Here is a 15,492-nt window from a genome sequence, read left to right on the forward strand (position 1 = left end):
GGACTGCCCTCTGTCAGAAATGGTGTAGGGTCTCCTGCTTGGATGGGGTGTGTGTGGACTAGATGACTTCTAAGGTCCCTTCCAACTCTCTTAATCTGAGTTTTAGGCGCTCCATTACTGGAGGTCTTCGAGAAGTCACTGGATAGCATAGGGAAGTATAAACTCACTCCTCCTTTGAGCCGGGGGTTGGACTAGAAGACCTCGAGGTCCCTTCCAGCCCTTTCCGTAAAACGCGCCTCGCAGCCCCCGTGTGAAATAAGACAACCCAGCGGCGGGCAACGGCCGTTTCCTTCCATGCCCTCCAGAGGGCGCCCGAGGTGGAGGCGGAGTCGCATCCAACAGAGCCGGAAGGAGCGACCTTTCCCTCCCACCCCCACATGCCCTCACTAAACATGGCGGCGCGCAGAAAATTGCGCCGCCACGTGGCGCTCGACGGAGACGCCGGCGTGCCCTGACCCAAGGTGGCCGTCGCGGCTTCAGGCGGGGCGTGAGAGGCGGGAGGGGGGCTCGTCAGCCCAGCGCCCCCCCCTCCCCTCCCCCGCCATGCCCCGCCGGTTGGAGCGGCTGGCCAACGTGGTGCTGCGGGTGCCCCCCGTCGCCCTCCTGGACCTGCTCTACCGGTGGGATGCGCAGGCCTTCGCCGACTCGGGGCGCCCCCTGGCGGGGCAGTTTCAGCTGCGGGGGGGCTGCCTCTGGGGCCTCTACTACGCCGGTGAGGGGCGGAAAGGGCACCACCCGGAGAGCACGCGGGCTGGGGAGGGTTGCTGGGGGGGGGAGACTCCAACTCCCATGGGGCGCTGGAGGGGCAAGGGAAGTTGCTGGGGGGGGAGAGACTCCAACTCCCATGGGGCGCTGGGGGGGGAGAGTTGCTGGGGGGGGAGGGACTCCAACTCCCATGGGGCACTGGGAGGGAGAGTTGCTGGGGGGGGAGGGACTCCAACTCCCATGGGGCACTGGGAGGGAGAGTTGCTGGGGGGGGAGAGACTCCAACTCCCATGGGGCGCTGGGGAGGGAGAGTTGCTGGGGGGGAGGGACTCCAACTCCCATGGGGCGCTCCGGGGGAGAGTTGCTGAGGCGGAGAGACTCCAACTCCCATGGGGCGCTGGGAGGGAGAGTTGCTGGGGGGGAGAGACTCCAACTCCCATGGGACGCTGGGGGGGTGGGGGAGAGTTGCTGGGGGGGAGGGACTCCAACTCCCATGGGGCGTTGGGGAGAGAGTTGCTGGGGGGGGAGAGACTCCAACTCCCATGGGGCGTTGGGGAGGGAAAGTTGCTGGGGGGGGAGACTCCAACTCCCATGGGGCGCTGGGGGGGGCAAGGGAGAGTTGATGGGAGGGAGGGTGGAATTTGGGGTGGGGTCTTTGCGTGGCCCTAATCCAGCCAACCGACCTTGATATAGATAGTCCTTGACTTACAACCGTTCGGAGTTAAAAACGGCATGAAAAAACATGACTTGGGACTGTTTTCTCCCCCTTATGACCGTCGCCTGGTGCCGCAATGTACATTCAGACGCTTGACAACGTGACTCGCGTTTATGACGGTTGCAGTGTCCCTGGGGGGGTGGGGTTCGTGACCTGGGAAAACCCGATTCACTTACCCACCGCTTCACTCGCCGTAACATCCGCAGGGATTCACTTAACGGGGAAGAAAAGTCGTAAGATGGGGCAAGGCTCCCTTAGCAACTGTCTCGCTTAGCAACGGAAATGCCGGGGCTCAGTTGTGGCCATAAGTGGAGGACTACCTGTATTTACTTATGAAACGTACGGCCCAGCCCGTTTGCAATTGAGATCAAAGTAGGAAATGTAACTTCCTCTCCCCTTTCTTGAGGTCACCTGCTGTGCCTGATGGTCTTGGTGCTCCCGCTCCTCTCCCTGGTGCAACTCTACCTCCACCTGCTGGCCCTCCTGCTACTCTACCTGTCCCACCAGGTAGCCTGGTAAGATGGATGCATCACAACACACACACACAGACACACAAACACACCCTGGAGCAGTGTTTCTCAACCTTGGCAACTTGAAGATGTCTGGACTTCAACTCCCAGAATTCCCCAGCCAGCATTCGTGTATAAACAATTCAGTGTCTAGGACAGTGTTTCTCAACCTTGGCAACTTGAAGATGTCTGGACTTCAACTCCCAGAATTCCCCAGCCAGCGAATGCTGGCTGGGGAATTCTGGGAGTTGAAGTCCAGACATCTTCAAGTTGCCAAGGTTGAGAAACACTGCCCCCTGGGAGGAGGGGTGGGAAGTGCCCTGGCTTTGGACCCTCATTGGGGGGGCGCCTTGTGTAACCTGGCCTACCTTACAGGGCTGTTTTTATTCAGCTGTTCAATATATTCTATCGATTAAAGCTACTGGCTTATACAACATTCGTTTACTAAACGATTGATCCAATTTATTGATTTGAAGGAACCGTCTGTCACATTTATTACATTTATGTATTCACTCCATTAATTTATTCCATGTATACATTTATTAATTCACTTTTGTCCCTTATTCATTACATTTGCTTATTGCATTTATTGACTAACCTATTACATTTGTCTCCAAACGCAGCCACTGTCACGATTGGTGGACTTCAGCTGGCAGGGGAATTCTGGGAGTTGAAGTCCACAAATTGGGGGGGGGGGGCTGCTGTAGAAAACCAAGCGGGCTTTCTGTTTTGTTCTTCCAGGGACTACATAGACCATGAGGTGGGGCGTGGATTCCAGGGCGCCATCTATGAGGACCCGGTGGCCCTGGGGCATTTTGCCACTGCACTGACTGGTGAGGAATTGGGGGGGGGGTGTTTTTTTTGGGAGGGGGTCCCCTGATGTGTTGGCCTGTTGTTGGAAAGTGGGGCACAGGTGAGGGGGCAGGTTGCCCAGGCAGATCTTGGCTTTAGCTGCGGAGAATTTGAGGGAAAGAGAGGGGGAAGGAAGGAAGAGAGGAAAGGAGGGAGGAAAGAGAGAAAGGAAGAAAGGAGGGAGGAAGGAAGGAAGGAGGGAGGGAGGGAGGAAAGACGAAGGAGGGAGGGAGGGAGGGAAGAGGAAAGAAGGAGACGGAGGGAAGAAACGAGAGGGAAGGAAAAAGGAGAAGAAAAAGGAAGGAAGGAGACAGGGAGGGAAGGAAGAAGGGAAGGAGAAAAAGGGAAGGAGAAAAAGGAAGAGAGGAAGGAGATGGACGGAGGGAGAAAAGGAAGGAAGGAGAGGGAGGGAAGAATGAAGGAAAGAAAGAAAGGATGCAGGGAGACGGAGGGGAAGGAAGGAAAGGAGGAAAGGAAGGAATAAAGGAGACAGGTGGAGAGAGAAGGAAAGAAGGAAAGAAAGAAGAGGGGAAGAAGGGCTCTTCCCGGCCCTCTTCTTGGCAAAGGCTTTCGGAGGATTCTCCCATTTGCCATTGCCGCCTTCTGAGGGCCGAGAGAGGATGGCTGGCCCAAGCTCACCCAAGACTAGAACTCACCGTCTCCCAATTTCCCGCCTTAACCAGCACCCCAATCTCCAAACTGGGACCCTCAAAATACGTTGGCTCCCAGCTCCATATTCCCATTGAGGGGGGGTGACCTCTGAGGACCCCGAGGGGGGGGGCAGAAGGGGCAGCTGCTGTGGGTGGTCAGCCCACCCCCCTCGCGGCCCAGCGTGGACGGGAACTCAGTGGGCGAGGCGCTTACTCTCCCTCCTCCCCCCCCCTCCGTCTCTGCGTCCCTCCCAGGGCAGGTGGCGGTCATCGCCCTCTGCGCTCTGCTGCTGAAAACCCGGCAGGCGGGGCTGCTCTGCGCCCCCCTCCTCCCGCTGGCTGCCCGGCTGTGCCGCCTCCCTCCCCAGGCTCTGCCCACCGTCAGCTCCTGCGGGGCGGCCCTGGCGGCCCTGCAGCTCCTCCACGCGGCCGCTTCCTCCCTCCTGGGGCTTCTCCGCGGGGGCTGTGCGCGGCTGCCGAGAGATCCTGCAGGTAAGGAGGGGGGGGGGGTTCTTGCAGGTGGGGGGGGCTCGGCCTTCCCTTCCTCCTCCTCCTCCTCCTCCTCCTCCTCCTCCTCCTCCTCCTCCTCCTCCCCCCCCCGGCCACTAACCTTCTACCACTAATGACTCATTGGGTCCTGAAAGGAAACCCCAGAGGGCATCCAGGACGCACCCCCAGTCTCCTCCTCTTCCTCTCCTAAAGCCCCCACTCCCTCCTAGCACTGATGATGTTCCCTAGTTGGGTCATGGAATGTCTACAAGGAAGCTACCAAGTTCTAAGAGCACCAAGGACCCCACAGTCCTTGTCCTCCTCCCTCTCTCCCTCCTCACCCTCCTCTTCCTCCTTCTCCCCCTTCCCTCCTCTTTCATCTCGCCCTTTCTCTTCCTTCTCCCCATCTTCCTCTTCTTCCTCCTCCTCCCCCTCCCTCCTCTTTCATCTCCTCTTCTTCCTCCTCTTTCTTCCCCCTCCCTCCTCCTCCTCCCCTTCTTCTCCCCCTCTCCCTCCTCCTCCCCACTCTTTCCTCCTCCTCCTTCTCTCCCTCCTCTTTCTTCTCCCCCTCTCCCTCTTCTTCCTCCTCCCCCTCTCCCTCCTCTTCCTCCTTCTCTCCCCTCCCTCCTCTTTCATCTCCTTCTTCTTCCTCCTCTTTCTTCTCCCCCTCTCCCTCCTCCTCATCCGCTCCCTCTTCTTCCTCCTTCTCTTTCATCTCCCCCTCTTTTTCCTCCTCCCCATTCTTTCCTCCTCCTCCTTCTCTACCTCCTCCTCTTTCTTCTCCCACTCTTCTTCCTCCTTTTCTCTCCCTCTTCTCCTTCTTATCTTCCTCCTCCCCCTCTCCCTCTTCTTCCTCCTCCCCCTCTCCCTCCTCTTCCTCCTTCTCTCCCTCCTCCTCTTTCTTCTCCCCCTCTTCCTCCTCCTTTTTCTCTCCCTCTTCCTCTTCCTCCTCCTTCTCTCCCTCCTCCTCTTTCTCCCCCTCTCCTCCTCCTCCCCCCCCCAATGTTTCTCCCTCCCCCTCCAAGGGCCCTTGCTGCCCCTCCCTCAGTCCCAGGGTGGCTTCTCCAGGACAGCCTGGCGTGAAGAGGCCTTGGTGGCTGTGGGGAGGAGACCCCCCAGGAGGGCAAACCCGGGGCTGGTGAGAGTGGCAATCTCACCCTCTCCGCTTCTCAGCTGCCCGCCTCGAGGGGTCGTTGTGCTGGCTCTCCTCCTCCCCCTCCCCTTAGGAAGCCCCCACTGGATGCTGGCGGGTGTCGGCACGCCCGTCCTTAGCCGAGTGGGGTCCCCCCCCGTCTCCCCTTGCAGGACCCGGAGGCCGATCGGCTGGTGACCCTGGCCCGGGTCCCTCTGGAAGCGGCTGGCTCTGCCGGTGGTCTTCTGCTCCTTCTGGCTGGTCCTCTTCGCCCTGCAGATCTTCAGCCTGGCCTCCTCCTCCTCCTCCTCCGCCCCCTTCGGCCCCAGCAGGGCTGCCCTCTTCCTCCTCCTCAGCAGGTAGGAGGGGCTGCACCTGGGGCGAGGGGCTGCGAGGGCGATGGGGGGGGGGCTGCCCTCCGGTGGAAGAGGGGGAGGCATCCCTGGGGCAGCTGGTCCACCTTGTCCTCTCTTCGGCCTCCCCAGCGTGGCCAGGTGCTGCAGCTCCCCCTACTCCCTCCTCGGACTCACCTGCGCCGTCTCTTACCTGGCCTTGGGGTTCCTCCAGCTGACCAGGCTCTATTTAAGTGGCTGCGGAGGCCTCCAGGATGACAGCGTCACCCACAGGTGAGAGCCCTCTCTCCCCTCCCTCTTTCTCCCCCCCTCTCTCTTCTCACTTTATATATATATCTCCCCCTCTCTCCTCCATCCCTCCCTTTTTCTCTCCCCCTCTCTCCCTCTGTTCTCTTCTTTCTTTCTCTCCCTCTCTTTCTCTCCCTGTCTCTTTCTTTCCTTCTCTCTTCCCTCTCTCCCCCTCTATCTCCTTCCCTCTGTCCCTCTCTCTTTATATCTCCCCCTCTTCCTCTCCCTCTCTCCTTCTCCCTCCCTTCCCCATTCTCTCCCCCTCTCTCCATTCTCTCCTTTCTTTCTCTCCCTCTCTCCTTTTCCCTCCCTTTCTCTTTCCTTCCTTCTCTCTTCCCTCTCTATCTATCTCCCTTTCTCTCCTTCTCCCTCCCTTCCGCTTCCCCCCTCTCTCCTTCTTTCCCCCTTCCTCATTCTCTCCTTCTGTCTTTCCTCTCTCTCCCTCTATTCTCTTCTTTCTTTCTCTCCCTCTATTTCTCCTCCCTTTCTCTTTCCTTCCTTCTCTCTTCCCTCTCTATCTATCTTTCCCTTTCTCTTCCTTCCCCCTTCCTCTTTCCCTCCCTCTCCCCGTCTCTCCCTCTGTTCTCTTCTTTCTTTCTCTCCCTCTCCTCCCTCCCTTCATCTTTCTTTCCCTCTCTCTTCCTCTATCTCCTTCCCTCTCCCCCCTCTGTCCCCCTCTCTTTATATCTCTCCCCCCTTCCTCTCCCTCTCTCCTTCTCCCTCCCTTCCTCTTTCTCTCTTTCTCCTTCCCTTCCTCTTTCCCTCCCTCTCTGTCCCTCTCTCCTCCTTTCCCCCCCTTCCTCGTTCTCTTTCTCTCCTTCTCTCTTCCCTCTCTACTTCTCCCTCCCTTCCTCTTTCTCTCCCTCTCCCCACTCCCGAAACCCATCTCCAAGGGTCTCCAGTAACATGACCCCCCCTCCATCTCTTTTGACCTCCCACCCCCCCCACCTCTCTCCAAAGGGGCATGACGGAAGGGGCGACGCTGTTGCTGCTGGCCATCCAAACGGGCCTGCTGGGCCTCCAGCTCCTCCAGAGGACCTACCTGCTCACCATCATCTTCTTCATCGTGGCCACCTCCACCCTCCAGTCCGTGACCGAAATAGCCGAGCCGGTCCTTTTGGGTCTGGGGGCCTCGCAGAACAGGTAGGGGGGATGGGAGGGGGGGGCTTTTTCCAGTCCTGGCGTTCCATGCAGCTGGGAAGAAGAGGGGCTACTCGACGTACGAGCCGAAACGGCGTCATTAAGCGAGACCTTGGGTTAAGTCTGCTTTGCCCCATTTCGCCACGGTTGTGAAGGGAATCCGGCTCCCCCCCCCTGCGTCATGTGATCGTGCAGCCGTCGTAAGTGTGAGTCAGTTGTGGAGGGTCTGAATGTTGATCACGTGAGCCCTGCGACGGTCATAAGTGTGGGGAACGGTCCTGAGTCACTTTTTCCCCCAGTGCCGTTGTAACTACGAACAGTCACTAAATGAACTGTCGTAAGTTGAGGACCCCCCTGTGTTTATCTACGGGTGGTCCTCGGCTTACAACCAGGCGCTTAGCGACCATTCAAAACGACAACCTCAAGGTGAGTCCTCGAATTTAACAACAGTTCATTTAGTGACCGTTTGAAGTTATAACAGCACTGGGGGGAAAAATGCAACTTACAACCATGTTTCACGTTTATGACCGTCGTAGTCTCCCCATGGTCACGTGATCAAAATTCAGCCACTGGGCAACTGCCTCATATTAATGACGCTTCTGGCGTCCCAGGGGAACCACATGATCCCCTTTTGCGACCTTCCGACCAGCAACGTCAAGGGGGTAGTCAGATTCACTTAATGACCATGCTCCTAACCTAACCACCACAGAGATTTGTTTTAACAGCGGTGGCAAGCAAGGTCGTAAAATGGGTCAAAACTCAACAACCGCCTTGCTCAGCAACGGAAACATTGGGCTCAATTGGGGTCGTAAGTCGAGGACTGCCTTCTTGGATGCCATCTAACCCCAGGGTGGTCCCTTCTGGCTTGAGAAATGGGGTGGTTGTGGGGGCCCCAGTGAAGCCGGCAGCAGATTCGGAGAGTGAGGAGGGTTGGGGAGGAAGATGGGCCAGTCCTGGAGTCTGGGGAAGGCTCAGAGGAGGGCTCTGTGTCGGAGGCAGAGAGGGGGCCAGGGCCGTCCGACAGTTATCAGCTGCCTTCGGAGTCGGACAACAGTGAGGCAGAAGAACAGGTGGAGCCTGTTCCCAGTGTGCGCATGCTTAGAGCTGCCAGGAGAAGGGAACAGCTAATTTACAAGGGCCACTCAGGAATAAAGCCACAGGTGGACGGTGAATGGCCCCTCCCAGAGGGAATAAAAGAGGAGCGAAAGGGGAGTGGAGTTTGCAGGAGGCAATTAATTCCATTCATTCGGGTGAAGATCTCTTCCTGACTCCTTGCCAAGGAATTGCTGCTACAGCCTGGCGTTTGGAAGATATCGGCCTGGCTGCTCTCCAAGCCTGATAAAGTCCGTAGTTGGAAAGACTGTCGGCCGGGACTTTGCTGGAGAGGAATTCCCTTCAATCTCAATAAAAGGGGTTTTATCGGGACGAGGAGTCGGCTTCATGATCTTGGGAAGTCTGTCAGAAGTGGGGGGGGGGGACTCCTCATCCGTTGCTCTATCCAATTCTCCCCCTTCCTCTTGCAGGAATTTCTGGAAACACTTCCGTGGCGTGACCCTGTGCCTGTTTCTTTTGGTGACGCCGGGCGTCATGGCCTACAAGATCGCCCACTTCTTCCAGCTGGACTTCTGGCTGGTGATCCTCATCTCCAGCTGCATGTTGACCTCCTTGCAGGTACAGCTCGGCATTCCCAAATCTTCAAATTTCAACTCCCAGAATTCCCCAGCCAGCATTCGTGTATAAACAATTCAGTGTCTAGGACAGTGTTTCTCAACCTTGGCAACTTGAAGATGTCCGGACTTCAACTCCCAGAATTCCCCAGCCAGCATTCGCTGGCTGGGGAATTCTGGGAGTTGAAGTCCGGACATCTTCAAGTTGCCAAGGTTGAGAAACACTGTTCTAGTCCAACCCCTGACTCAAGCGGGGGACACCCCCCCCCTACCCAATTCCAGACAAGTGGCCACCCAGCCTCTTCTTTAAAACCTCCAGTGATGGAGCGGCCACAGCTTCCGGTGGCAAGCAGTTCCGCTGGCTAATTGTCCTCACTGTCATGAAATCCTTCTTTAGTTCTTTAGTTGTTTTTCTCTTTGACTAGAATCAGGAGCGGAATAGAGCTGGAAGGGACCTCGGAGGTCTTCTAGTCCAGCCCCCCGCTCAAGCAGGAGATCCCATTTCAAAGCTGTCCCAATCTCTTAAAAATCTCCAATGATGAAGCACCCAGAACCTCTGGTGGCAAGTTGTTCCACTGGTTAATTCTCCTCACTGTCTCCTTAGTTCTGGATTGCTTCTCTCCTTCATTAGTTTCCATCCATTGCTTCTTGTCCTCCCTCCAGGGGCTTCAGGTAGAAAATAGCTTGACTCCTTCTTCTTTGGGGCAGCCCCCCCCCAAATATTGGAACACTGCCGTCGTGTTACCCCAATCCTTCCCTTCCTAACTTGTACAGAAGACAGAATGACAGAGTTAGACGCTTCATCCCTGGAAGCTTTCGAGAAGAGACTGGGCTGCCCTCGGTCAGAATGGAGTAGGGCTTGGACAGGGTTGGATTGGATGACCTCCAAGGTCCCTTCCAACTCTGTAATTCTGTACCATCAGAAAGCTAAAAAAAGGCGATCACGAGACCCCAGGGGATGCCACGACCATCATAATTAGGAGTCCGTTGCCAGGTTGCTGAATTTTGACTAGGTGAGGTGACCACTGCACCGGTCATAAGTGTGAACCACCGTCCTAAGTCCCTAAGCGCCATTGTAACTCCGGTCACTCCATAAACGGTCGTAAGAGGAGGACTACCGGAGTCTACCCCAGTAAGAAGCTTCCCCCGTTGGGTACCCAATCTCTTAACAGAGTTGGAAGGGGACCTTGGAGGTCATCTAGACCAACCCCCACCCAAGCAGGAGACCCTGCACCATTTCTGACCGAGGCCAGCCCAGTCTCTTCTTGAAAGCTTCCAGGGGATGAAGCTGCCACAACAAACAACCCATCAGGCACAGCCCAGTCTCCGGGGTCCCCCCGAGTCGTCAGGAGGAGGGTGGGAGCCGAGCTCACTTCCCTGCCCCTCGTAGGTGACGGGGACCCTCTTCGTCTACGGCCTCTTCCTGTCCGAGCTCCTGCAGAAGACCCCCGTGGAGAAGATGGACGAAATCCTTTACTGCGTCCAGGCCGTCAGCCGGGTGCTGGAGTTCCTGGTGGCCCTGTGTGTGGTGAGCTACGGCACCTGGGGCTCCATCGTGGGGGAGTGGACGTGGCTGGGGGCCTCGGTCATCATCGTCCACTGCTACTTCAACGTCTGGCTGAGGGCCCGATCCGGCTGGAAGAACTTCTCGCTCCGCTGGGAGGCCGCCAAGAAGATCGGCTTGCTACCGAGGGCCACCAGCAGGCAGCTGGAGGACCACAACGACCTGTGTGCCATCTGCTTCCAGGTGAGCTGCCCCCTTCACCCTCACCGCGAGGAGTGAGCGGTTGCGTCCCCCCTCTCCCCCACTGGGGAGACCTGATGGGCTTTGTGCTGTAATGCATCCAGATAGCTTGAGGATGGATTAAACCAGAGGTGTCAAACTCAATTTCAATGAGGGCCGCGTCAGAGTTGCGTTTGACCTGTGGCAGGGCGGGGCCAGGGTAGGTGTGGCCAGCTTGGCGTCTGCCAACGAAAACGGGGTTCCAAGCTCCGTTTTAGGCTGCAACAATCTCCTGCAATCCTCTGCCGGCGAACACGGAGCTCCGGTTTCGCTTCCAGAGGCATCGCGGACGGGGCCGCTCACTCTTTGCAGATCTAAGCCCCCCACGGGCTGGATCTGGCCCCTCGGCCTTGAGTCAGACACCCCCGTTTTAAACCCTGGGCAAGGGTGTGAAGTACCCCGTGGTTTGTCCATGAGGCCAATGTTGAGAAAAGGCACCTGTGTGGTTCAGCGTGGCTGCGCGTGCCCTGTTATGCACTGGGCCATGGTGACCGCCACACCTACCCAAGGAGTTATATGACAACACAAGGGGTCCCAACGGTGGTGTTTTTCTTTCCCAACACTGGACTTTCTGGTTTTCCTCTGAAGACGTTTCGCTTCTCGTGTGTGCGAGGAGTGTAAATCCTTCCGTTCTGCACCATTCATGCCGAGCTGAAGAAGCTTCTGGGATGAGAAGCGAAATATATTCAGAAAAAAAACAGAAAGTCCAGTCACTTTTTGAAAAAGGAAAAACATCCTTTTGGACAACCACGACCTGGATGACGGAGAATCTCCATAGGCACCTGGGCAAAGGGGTTGGATGGATGATCTCTTGAGGTCCCGTCCAGCTTTTAAGGTCCCGTAGACTTCCCAAAGACTCTCTTGTCTTCCCCACCCTCCTTCATTCAACTGCCAAGGATTCTCCGAAATTTACATGGAATCCCACGAATAACAAATGCAGCATTTATTTAAAAATCCAGCACTAATCCTTGACTTACAAACCGGTTCATTCAGTGACGGTTCAAAGTTACAACCACCCTGAAAAAAGTGAAGTGAGGAACTGTTTTTCACACTTACGGCCGTTACAGCTTCCCCACGGCCACATGATCTCAATTTACATGTGACCACGTACATGTGACAGGGGGCTCACGCCAATCCGCGTGGGCGGGCTTCCGGCGAGCGAAGTCGACGGGGAAAGCCGGATTCACTGAACAACTGTGTGACTAACGTAACCGCCACAGTGATTCGCTGAACGACGGGGGCGAAGAAAGTGGCAAAATGGGGCACAAGTCAAGCCAAGGGGAAAGGCAGATTCGCCTAACAAACGGTTTCACTCATTTAACAACGGCAGGGATTCAGTTAACTCTGGCAAGAAAGGATCGTTAAATGGGACACTTCGCGACTGGCTCGCTTAGAAATGTTGGGCTCAATGGTGGTCGTAAGTCGAGGACTACCTGTATCCCCTCAAATTCACCCTAGCAAGATCTTCGTTCCAGATGAATTCTTTGTCATTTGTGGACGTGGCCGAGATCCAGGAGCCGAGGTGGCGCAGTGGTTAGGGTGCAGTACTGCAGGCCACTTCAGCTGACTGCTATCTGTAGTTCAGCGGTTCAAATCTCACCGGCTCAGGGTTGACTCAGCCTTCCATCCTTCCGAGGTGGGTAAAATGAGGACCCGGATTGTTGTTGGGGGCGATATGCTGACTCTGTAAACCGCTTAGAGAGGGCTGGAAGCCTATGAAGCGGTATATAAGTCTAATTGCTATTGCTGGATAGATGATAGATAGATAGATAGATAGATAGATGATAGATAGATAGATAGATAGATAGATAGATAGATAGATAGATAGATAGATAGATAGATAGATATAATAGATACATAGATAGATAGATAGATAGATAGATAGATAGATAGATAGATAGATGACAGACAGACAGACAGACAGACAGACAGACAGACAGATAGATAGATAGATAGATGATAGATTGATATAGATAAGAGCCGAGGTGGCGCTGTGGTTAGGGTGCCAATACTGCAGGCCACTTTCAGCTGACTGCTATCTGCAGTTCGGCGGTTCAAATCTCACCGGCTCAAGATTGACTCAGCCTTCCATCCTTCCGAGGTGGGTGAAATGAGGACCCGGATTGTTGTTGGGGGCGATATGCCGACTCTGTAAACCGCTTAGAGAGGGCTGAAAGCTCTATGAAGCGGTATATAAGTCTAATAAATAAATGAATGAATGAGTGAGTGAATGAATGAATGAATAAATGAATCCACTCCAAGCTCAGGTCTACGCAGGTCTCTTCTCCTCACCTCCCTTTCTCTCTCTCTTTTTCCCAGGAAATGACCCTCGCCGTGATCATGCCCTGCGGCCACATTTTCCACGAAGGCTGCCTTCGCAAGTGGTTCTACGTGCAGGACACCTGTCCCCTCTGCCACAAGGCGGTTCAAGTCCCGGCGACCCGGGAAGTCCAGCGAAGCCACGCTGGAGCAGAAGAGACATCCCAGCCGGAGCGCGGTGGATCCGTCAGCCGCCAGAACACAGCAGACGCCAACAATGACAGCCCGCTGGACCCCGGCACGTCGAGTTGCGCAGAGCAGCCTGGGCTTCGGCCACGGGGGTCTGCTGGGAAGACCCTGTGAGTCCCCGAGGGGCTGTATCTGGGCTGTCCCCAAGAAAGAGCCCCCACCGCAAAAGGAATGACCCAACTGCCTGTGCTGGAAAGTCCGGAAAAACTCAGGGAATCGGTAGGGGTCCGGTGTATGGGGCAGCACCTTCCCCAAAGCGAACTCTGAGATTACGCAGTGTGCAATGAGACACCGGTCCCCCTTGGCCGTCGGTGCCGAGGGGCGTCGGGAGAGGATCACGGCAACAACCGCCAGCCATCCTCGCGATGCCGAGATTGTGGGCGGGGTTCAGGAGAAACCGGACGCTATCTGTGAGCAACTGGACAATCTCAGGAACATCCTCCCGCCTCCCTTCCTGACCCTCAGCCGTCACTCGCGGGTGTTTCTCCCCAAAAAAACCTTGTATCCCCTAACCTGCCTTCCGGCTTCCCCTTACCCTGTCAATTGCCTTTTGCCAGCCTAACTCAGGAACCTCAACCGGAGGAGTGTATTTTTCGAACTATGCACAGTGGGGGCTCGGAAAACCCGTTGCTGCGTTCACCTTTTTTTGTGATCGGAAAACCCGCCGGCTCGACTCTCCGAACAAGGCAGGCTGACGTCAGCCTGGTAGCTGGGCTCTGCGGCTTCCTCGTGGATTTTTGGGGAAGGGGGAGCAAGCGGGTGGCATTTGGCAAGTCCATAAGGCAGGCAGGTAACTCGCCTGGCGTCCCAGGGGTGACCCAGCCCAGTGAGGCCACAAACACGGCGCAGGTGCGAATTCCTCTCTACCCTCTTCTGCCCATTGCGTGTTGCGGTAGTTGTGTGGCAGAAGATCCGTCCCAGGCCTCTTGCTCTCTGGCTAAATAAAGCATGCAGGCCACTTTAAGGCACATGGACTTCAACTCCCAGAATTCCCCAGCCAGCCATAACCCCCCGCTGGCTGGGGAATTCTGGGAGTTGAAGTCTACATGTCTTGAAATGGGCAAAAATTGGTACATGTGAAATAAAGGGGAGGGGTGGATTTGAATTTATTTCATTTATATGCCGCCCTTTTCCCCGAAGGGGACTCAGGGCGGCTCACAATCCAAGTCAAGGGAAGGGGGTACAAATAAAGAATAAAAAGACGAACAAAACAATACACAATTTAAAAAGCACACAACAACCATACCATTCGAGGGAGGGGCAAAGGCTCTTTAGCCCCAGGCCTGTCGGAATAGCCAGGTTTTAAGGGCTTTGCGGAAGGCCTGGAGGGTGGTGAGGGTTCGAATCTCCACGGGGAATTCGTTCCAGAGGGTGGATTTCCGGCGTGCGAAGAGGAAGAAAAGGGAAAAAAAACCACAATTAGGAAGAGGACAAGATTGGGGCGGGGGGGGGGGGGTGATTATGGGGTCATTAACCCCAGAGTGGGAGGGGAAAATTCCCCCCCCCCTCAAATTCAAACCCGACCAGCATGAGACGAACCTCAAATCCTGAAGAGTCGGCCGCTAAATCTGACGTGCCAAAGTGGGCTTAACTTTACAAAAAGATTAATCACACGGGTGGACTTTTTAATGGGGTGGGGGGGAGAAGGGCAGGAATTGGGCGGTTTCGTGCGAGCGGCAAATTCTTTGACTCTCTAAAATATCTCCGTTGTGAGTGGATTCCCGGTTGTCTTCCTTGCACCCTGGTGTGCGTTGTGCGTTTCTCCAGTCAAGATCTGTTGCTGAACGTGCCTGCGGGGGTTGTGGGTGCTCCCACCCTGGAGGCCTTTTAAGAAGAGTCTGGACCGGCATTTGCCTGGAATGGTTTGGGGGCCTCCCGCTTGAGCAGGGGGTTGGACTAGATGACCTGCAAGGTCCCTTCTGACTCGTAATTCCGTAGGGCGACGTGATCGCAGTCAACCAGTATTTGAGAGGCTGCCCCAAAGAAGAGGAGGGTCAACTTATTCTCCAGGGCGCCTGAAAGCAGAACCAATCAAAGGAGAGAAGCAGCCTAGAACTGAGGAGGAATTTCAGGACAGGGAGGATAATTAGCCAGTGGAACAGCTTGCCACCAGAAGTCGTAGGTGCTTCATCACTGGAGGCTTTTAAGAACAGACGGGACAGTCGTTGTCTGAAATGGTATAGAGCTGGGAGGGTGAACCGATACACGCATGCACGGGGGGGGCGGGACATGTGCCAAGCGCATGTGCGGGGGTGGGGTGCACGTGGGGGAGGTCCGTGCATCCCTGGGGGTGGGGCACCCGGTCACATACACATGCGCAGGGGGGGGGCTGGGCAGGCATTGCATTATGGCTGTGCGCACGCTTTCCGCACGCAGCACTGAAAAAGTTATCCATCACTGGTATAGAGGGCTTAAACGGGGTTGGACTAGAAGACCTCCCGGGTCCCTTCCAACTCTCGTTATTCCACTCCGGAATGGGTCACTCAGCTCCAAAGGACAATCTGGACCAGATGCTTTCTTAAACTGGGAGTGGGGCCTTTTTTTTCTGTTTCCATCGCAGGTCACCAGGGGTTCAGGTTGCCGTCGCACAACTGAGTTGTGTAGCCCGGTGCACAATTGGGTCTGTGAAGGGATTAACAAGGATTCTTCCCAGTGGTGAAAAACCCTGCCTGTTAATCTCGGAAACCAGCATATCTGGCGG

At 55.8% G+C, this 15,492-nt stretch overlaps 1 protein-coding gene across 1 annotated transcript; it reads left to right on the forward strand.

Moving 5' to 3' along the window:
* The first annotated feature begins 500 nt into the window (after positions 1 to 500).
* Positions 501 to 14,509, forward strand: LOC106548570 (RING finger protein 145). Its single transcript, XM_087723912.1, is given in 12 exon segments — positions 501 to 712; positions 1,827 to 1,935; positions 2,671 to 2,762; positions 3,687 to 3,876; positions 3,878 to 3,923; positions 5,226 to 5,261; positions 5,263 to 5,411; positions 5,538 to 5,678; positions 6,654 to 6,836; positions 8,357 to 8,504; positions 9,891 to 10,247; positions 12,603 to 14,509. Coding segments are annotated over 12 exon segments (1,923 nt in total). The 5' UTR covers positions 501 to 543; the 3' UTR covers positions 12,906 to 14,509.
* Positions 14,510 to 15,492: the final 983 nt, after the last annotated feature.

The sequence above is a fragment of the Thamnophis sirtalis genome, unplaced genomic scaffold, assembly GCF_051295495.1.
Source record: "Thamnophis sirtalis isolate CommonGarterSnake01/CBP01778 unplaced genomic scaffold, rThaSir2_p1.2 scaffold_10, whole genome shotgun sequence".
NCBI lineage: Eukaryota > Metazoa > Chordata > Lepidosauria > Squamata > Natricidae > Thamnophis > Thamnophis sirtalis.